The sequence below is a fragment of the Mangifera indica genome, chromosome 9 (genome assembly GCF_011075055.1).
Source record: "Mangifera indica cultivar Alphonso chromosome 9, CATAS_Mindica_2.1, whole genome shotgun sequence".
Taxonomy (NCBI): domain Eukaryota; kingdom Viridiplantae; phylum Streptophyta; class Magnoliopsida; order Sapindales; family Anacardiaceae; genus Mangifera; species Mangifera indica.
The window spans coordinates 13,344,983-13,351,645 of record NC_058145.1 but is presented as its reverse complement, the minus strand read 5'-3'; the positions used below and the strand labels follow the sequence as shown (position 1 = coordinate 13,351,645).

Sequence of the window (6,663 nt, the reverse complement as noted above, 5' to 3'; positions counted from 1 at the left end):
AAATAGTATTTGTCACAATAAACCTTGGGAAAATTAGTTTGTGTAATCGAATGGGTAACGATTAGATAAACAAATGTTTGGTGGTTTATTTTGAAATGAAAGTTTTTGTTACAATTGATAATGAATGTATCATTGAGTAGTTTCACCCATTAACAAAACGGAAAGTTATATTATAGCCAAGTATACCTCTAATTGATAATATTGTATTATTGAATTTTATCAAATTTATCTCTTTACGTGAGTTCATATGATATTTTATATATACAAGTTTATAGCATTATATGGCAAATCACTATAAAATCCCTATATTTGATATATATCACTAACTTCCTCGGTACAAAGTATTGTGTATAGGTAAAAAATTGGTTTAATCTACCCAAAACTTATTCAAATCCATACACTTCAAACTTGTTAAATTCTAAATAAATTTATAGTTGTTGCAATTTCTTATCATCAACTAATATACGCATTTCTTAGTTTTACCCAAGTTAGGCTATGATAACGATGATTATAATTAGTGATATAATTATCTTATCCACTATGATGAAAATGATTGAGAGTGTGTGCACCTTGTAAACAAAAGAGATTTTTAACGTGATTTGACCTGTTGTTTGAAAATCTATGTCGACAGTTATATTATTAACTTTGAGAAAGTATTCGATAGAGCATGAATGATATTTATAAAAGAGATTATCTTAAAAAAACCTCGATTTAAGGAGAGATGTCTAAAGAGGATGACTAGATTTTTTATAAAAGCCTATTCGTCTATATAATGTGACTTAGTATGTATGATCATACTATTTTATTTCTATTTTTCTCTTCTTTTTTTTTTTTTTTTGTAAGCAATCCTTTATATATATTTATATAATGAAAGTTGCATCCTTATAATTCAAATTTAAATTCAAAAATTAACTCCCTATTCTATTATGTAAATATCTAATGATGATTGTGTCCCATTATGCTAGGAAGTTAAGATTTTCCCATGTTGATATGAGATAAAAAAATATAAATTGATAGGTTATTTTCTGTAGGTGAGAGATGTTTACTCGTATGTTAAATTATTGGTCGTTATTGTTCTTATAACTTGTCGTTTATTAGGTTGTCATTCTGTGAATTTGGTCGATAATGAGTTATATTGTATACTAACAACTTAATTATCTAAATAATCATAAAAACTGTAACTTTTATTCCGAAACCCAAAACACAAACTTTCAAAGATAAACCAAAATATTTCACACAAACATTTAGCATGCAAATGTATTAAAATTACAATAAAATGTGAAAAAGCTCACTTTTTTCATTATTTTTACATCAAAAACTTATTAAAAACTTGAACAACATGCCCAACGATGTTAACAAGGAGTAACGACAACGACAAAGTGTAATAGTAAAAGAATACGATTGACAGACAAAGGAAAAGGACAGGAAACTCACTTTTTAAAGTTTGAAGAGTTAATATGATTGGTTGTTTTTAGATTTTTTTTTTTTTTTGGGTTAGAAAAGTTGACAAAAAATTTGACTGGATTTTTGAAATTGACAGACAGTGGACTAAAAATTTGATTTATTTATAGGGGATTCTCATCAATTTGCGATCAATTAGTTATAGTGATTTTGAACTTAAATATCTAATCATGAGTATTATGAATACCAAGTTAAATATTAATAATAATATATTATTATATAATTTATTATTAATATAAAATTAATTAATTATATAAAAATATATTATTGTTAATATCTAAATTTAATTAATTATAAATATAAATAATTTTTTATTTATATTTTTAAAAGAATATAAAATCAACAAATTATATATTTAAAAAATAATAATAATAATAATAATAAAGTTAAAAAATTATTTAAATATACGGTTCCTCTTATGCATTTATTGGCACTGACAAAAAAAGGTTTGAGGGCCGTCCAAATCGGCATTGTCGGCAAGCTAACGCGTTTCGTTACGCTTGTACGGCATCGTTTCTATCGTAAAGTATCCAAATTGGAATAGTCCACGTCCTTCTTGTAGAAAAGTCAAGCGACCCAACGTCGACAATGGAACAAAGGCTTCCCTTAATCGCGTAATCTAAAACGTCTTCCTATGCGTCGTTTCGTTGACGTCTTGTCATATCATGAAAGCTACGCTAAAATGCGCTGTCCTGGTTTCTCCATCTGGCAAACTTTAGTCTGTCGCGTTGCGTCTCATCTCTGCGTATTTACGTTGTGCTCTTACTTTGCCTCGTTTTCATCTCGCAACTCCAATTAGTTTCTTGCCTCTGCACAGCTCAGGAATTTTCTGGGAAAATGGTTCAAATTATGGAATTGTATCCTCCTTGTTTAATTTCTTTGGATTCATAGATTATCTTCAAGTTTAAATTTATTATTCTTTTACTTTCAGTTCTGCGTTGGGCTTTTAACATCTGTATCTCTCTAATTGATTTTTTTTCTTGTCCTTTTTCGTGTTTATTTTTAGTCTTCTGTTTGACTCTGTATATCTCCTTAACTGGTAACTTTTCGGTGTGGGATTTGTTTGTGAAGTCGAATTGTAATGCCCGTGTCGTTAGAAGAGGTAAAGGAAGTGTATTGGAATTAAAATACTGTGTTTCTAGATATTTTGTTTATATGAACAGAGTTTTTGGATTGTGGACTTTTGTTTTCAGTATCAGATAGCTCAGGCGTACATGGTCATGAAGATGCAGCAGCAAAATTCAAATGGTGATGAAGGCGTTGAAGTCTTGGAGAACAGGCCTTTTGAAAATGATCTATATGGAAGAGGTCAATTCACATCTAAAGTTTATCAGTTACAAAGGTAATGCACTAAGTTAGTCTGATAATCAGTTTCTTTATGCATAAATTTGAACCGTTTTCTGTAGCCGACTGCTGAGAAATTTTGAAATGTATTGACAGGACTTTGTATGTGTTCTTAATTGGCCGAATTGACGCTGACCACTGCATTGTGAAATTAATATAAGCTATTTGACGCTTTATTTATAAAGGTTTTATATTGATCTTCCATGAAGTTAAAAGATTATACTACTGCCTGATATATTTGAATTGATGTAATTTGGGTTGAAGTTAGCTTTAAGGTTAACATGGCTGATGAGAATCTTCTCTTCTGCAAAGAATTAAGAAGGGTTGTGTATTTAGGATTAAAAAAATAAAAATGATTGCAGGACAAGAGCTGATTGTTTGTGTCATTTGTAAGTGAAGGGTAATAATTAGTCAGGCTAACTAGTACTTGAATGATTTGAAGTCAAAGCTAAATTCTAATGCACCGATGTTTATGTTTCATTTTGTTGTTTTCTTATTATATGCCAGTTCTTAGTCACTGGCAGGTCATTGATATGTGAGTATGAGGCTTTATGCATTGCTGCGTTCCGGAGACATGTGATTGGACCATTTATTCATATTTTGAATTGTATAAGTTTGGAGGAAAAAAATTTAGTTATTTTATACAATTGGATGATTACAATATGATAAAAAGATTTCTTGAGTGTGCATGGTCAGTCAGCTCTCTGAAAATATTATGGACCATGGTAGCAATGACCCAATCTTATTTTGTGTTGTGGAATGCTTCTTTCAACCGCTGTTTCTTTTTCTTCATTTAATCACATATCATTGCTTTCCCTAATATCTTGGGGGCCATTTAACCTTTTAGTTTTTCTTTATCTTCAGTGAGATGAACCATTGTTTACCTTCTGGACAGAATTTTTAAAATTTAGGCCTATAATCATTTATTTTTTTAACTTCTTTTTGCAGCAAAGCACCTGCTTGGCTTACAACTTTTGCACCAACAGATGCTCTTGTCATGCAAGAAGAAGCCTGGAATGCATACCCAAGATGTAAAACAGGTATTATATTCTAGTGCCGCTTTTTCTTCTTATTCATATGTTTCTTCTAGAAATTGTTTTGACATGTCTTTTTATGTTGTCTACAATGGGACACCATGTACCACAGTTATCAAGGTAATAATTTAGTCATTTAGTAACAGTCTTTCTAGCTGATTGATGTAATTGTCTCATACTTCAGTCAACTGCATGTTCACTGGTTTTTTATTTCTGCAGTGTCCATATTTTACGAAGTTCAGTCTCACCATTGAAACCATTCATAAATCTGATAGTGGGCAATCAGAAAATGTAAGTTTCTTATAAATTTAATGTTGCTTTGGACCAAGTTTCACTGAAATCTATACTTCTGTTGAGATATTACTGATGTAATAGAATTGTTCATTAATATTGACAAGTTGCACACGTTCTGTTCTCTCTTTCTTTTAAGTTTGTGGCGCGTCTTAACTGTGAAGCTGACAAACAGGTGCATAACTTAAGTGAGGAACAACTGGCTGCCAGACAAGTAGAAGTTCTTGACATAGCTTCAACTGCAAGGGATTATTGGAGTTATGCTATTGGAAGTAATAGTACAGACTTCTCTACATTTAAATCAAAGAGAACTGGACGTGGTCCACTTTTGGAGGGCTGGCAGGTTTGTTTATTTCTCACCAGGGACAGTAATTTCATGTTTGTATGTAAACATAGATACTATTACTTTGGGAACACCATTTCCTTTCATTTAATGTGTTGTATGCCGTTGTTGTTTATGAAATGATCTTAACATTTGCAGGATAGGTGCAATCCTGTTATGACAGCATATAAATTGGTGACTATAGATGCACCATACTGGGGATTTGGTTATCGACTTGAACAAGCTTTGTTGGCGGTAATATCTCTTGGACTGATGCATTTTTTCAATTTTGCACTTCTAGTACAGATTGCTTATTTAAACATTTGCACAATGCTTCTGCCTGTGTACCCTAACAGATATCATATTTCTGACCTAGGAATGAAACATTTTAGACTTTGACATCATTGATTTTACAAGTCTGAGAATTCTTACAACCGAATTTACTGCTTGTTAGTCGAGCATATGATGTTTAATACTCATTTTTTAACATGCGAACAATGCCAACCTGAAGAAATTAATGATTGCTAGAAGAGGAAATGACGATGCTATTAATCCTTTTTTACCTCTACTGGTGCGTTTAGGAAGTATGGCCCATTGAATAGATATTGAAGGAAATTATTGCTTAGTCTTCTTGTCATTTGAGTGTCCTGGAGGCAAGATAGAGTTTGAATTAATATTGCTATAAAAGAAGTTCTTGCCAATATTGTTCTTCTTCCCAGGAGCATAACAGCATTATGCTAGTCCATGGCATATTGATAGTCCACTACCTTCCTGTTTCTACAAATGTCCTTTCTAGTGCTCCGTACCACCTTTTGTTACTGGGGGCTGATGCATGTGTGCGAGTGTAAGAAATCCAGTGTTTATTTTAAAAGCTATATACACGATTCCTTATGGAAATGGTGACATTCCTATGCGGTTTGAGAATGTATATTACCATTGCCTGAATAAAGCCGTATGACTCCATAATAAAATTCAAGAGAAGGCAAGGAGAGTAAAACATAGAAGAGGAATGAGTAACTGGAAGGAAAATGATCGCCCAAACTCATTTCTGTACTGAATTACAGTAATCTTGCTTTCATATATTCTCTTGTCGTAACTCATACAGAAATTGTAATTGCAGAACATGTTTAAATGCTTTGATGTGCCTTTTTATGTTTTAAAATTACGTTGAATGGCTACTCTCCTATTGGTATATGTGCTTGAAAATTTTACAAAAGTTAGTTCCTCATCTATTTTTTATTTTTTGACAGGGTGAAAGGGCTCTTTTTCTAGAAAGTCATCGGAATTGTTTTGGCTGGATCGATGAATGGTTTGGCATGACAATGCCACAAATACGTCAACTTGAAAGACAAAGTGATTCCTCATTAAATCAGGTAAGATAGTTCCAAACCCTCTATTGTTAACTTTCACATTACAATTTTGTCATAGTAAATAATGAGCAATGCCCATTTATTCTAAATAAACTTGTTTGTTTTAATGGGAACTTTCATTTCTAAGATTCTGTAGTTAATAGCATCAAAACTATAAGCAGAGTGTTTAAAATCAACTGCACAATGTTTTCAGAGCCTCTTAGAGTTCTCTGTCTTTACAACCTTCCACATAATCAATTTACACTGATTTGTATCTTCTTCTTTGAAAAAGAGAATTGGCAAAACGACTTCGAAAACAACTCCAGAAGATTTTGAGCAAAGATTTTCCTGTGATGAAGAAATTTATAGCAAGAGCCAAGAGATCACTGGTTAGTTCTGAACTGGACTATGTTTACATTCACTGTCACTGGTTGGACTCGACTCGACTCATATGTGCACAATTCTCCGGAAAATTCATATGGTGGCATTAAATTTTGCAAGATTGATAAATAGCAAACTGAAATTCATTGTGATAGATATTTATTATTCTTGTAACAGACACCAGAGGACTGTAAATCAATTTTCAGCTGAAAATTCCGTGATCCCTGTTGTGTTCCGGGTATAACCAACTCAGCAAGAATTTCTGGGACGCATGGCATATTAGACAGCACTTGAACACAAACTCCAACTCCCAAAATAAATGACTAATTATTCTTCTTGACTTGACCAATTTGTGCAACTTTATGTGCACAATTTGGCGTTATGTTGTGCAGCTCTGCATGACCATTTCTTAATCTGATTCTTTATTTGCATTACTCGTGAATGAATCATGCTATCTTATATTAGATTTGACCATATGGAT

The 6,663-nt window shown here is 32.1% G+C and overlaps 1 protein-coding gene across 3 annotated transcripts; it reads left to right on the top strand.

Moving 5' to 3' along the window:
• Positions 1-2,088: 2,088 nt before the first annotated feature.
• LOC123225966 (phosphatidylinositol transfer protein 1-like) lies at positions 2,089-6,616 on the top strand. 3 transcript variants are annotated; one of them, XM_044650366.1, is made up of 11 exons: positions 2,098-2,318; positions 2,512-2,563; positions 2,655-2,803; positions 3,754-3,845; positions 3,952-3,959; positions 4,059-4,130; positions 4,306-4,473; positions 4,612-4,707; positions 5,703-5,825; positions 6,094-6,190; positions 6,360-6,616. In XM_044650366.1, the coding sequence occupies exons 2-11, from the start codon at positions 2,543-2,545 to the stop codon at positions 6,374-6,376; spliced, it is 843 nt and encodes a 280-aa protein (XP_044506301.1). In that variant the 5' UTR covers positions 2,098-2,318; positions 2,512-2,542; the 3' UTR covers positions 6,377-6,616. The 3 variants fall into 3 exon arrangements, with proteins under 3 accessions (XP_044506298.1, XP_044506301.1, XP_044506299.1); XM_044650364.1 differs by having other exon boundaries at positions 2,099-2,318; positions 2,533-2,563; XM_044650363.1 differs by having other exon boundaries at positions 2,089-2,318; positions 2,533-2,563; positions 3,754-3,959.
• The last annotated feature ends 47 nt before the right edge of the window (positions 6,617-6,663 follow it).

Bases quoted from the DNA above. Each gene is read 5' to 3' on its own strand.
- LOC123225966 (XM_044650363.1), top strand. From the start codon at position 2,707: ATGGTGATGAAGGCGTTGAAGTCTTGGAGAACAGGCCTTTTGAAAATG. The intron at 3,960-4,058 runs GTAATAATTTAG...TTATTTCTGCAG, and splicing joins CATGTACCACAGTTATCAAG to TGTCCATATTTTACGAAGTT. The intron at 4,131-4,305 runs GTAAGTTTCTTA...GCTGACAAACAG, and splicing joins ATAGTGGGCAATCAGAAAAT to GTGCATAACTTAAGTGAGGA.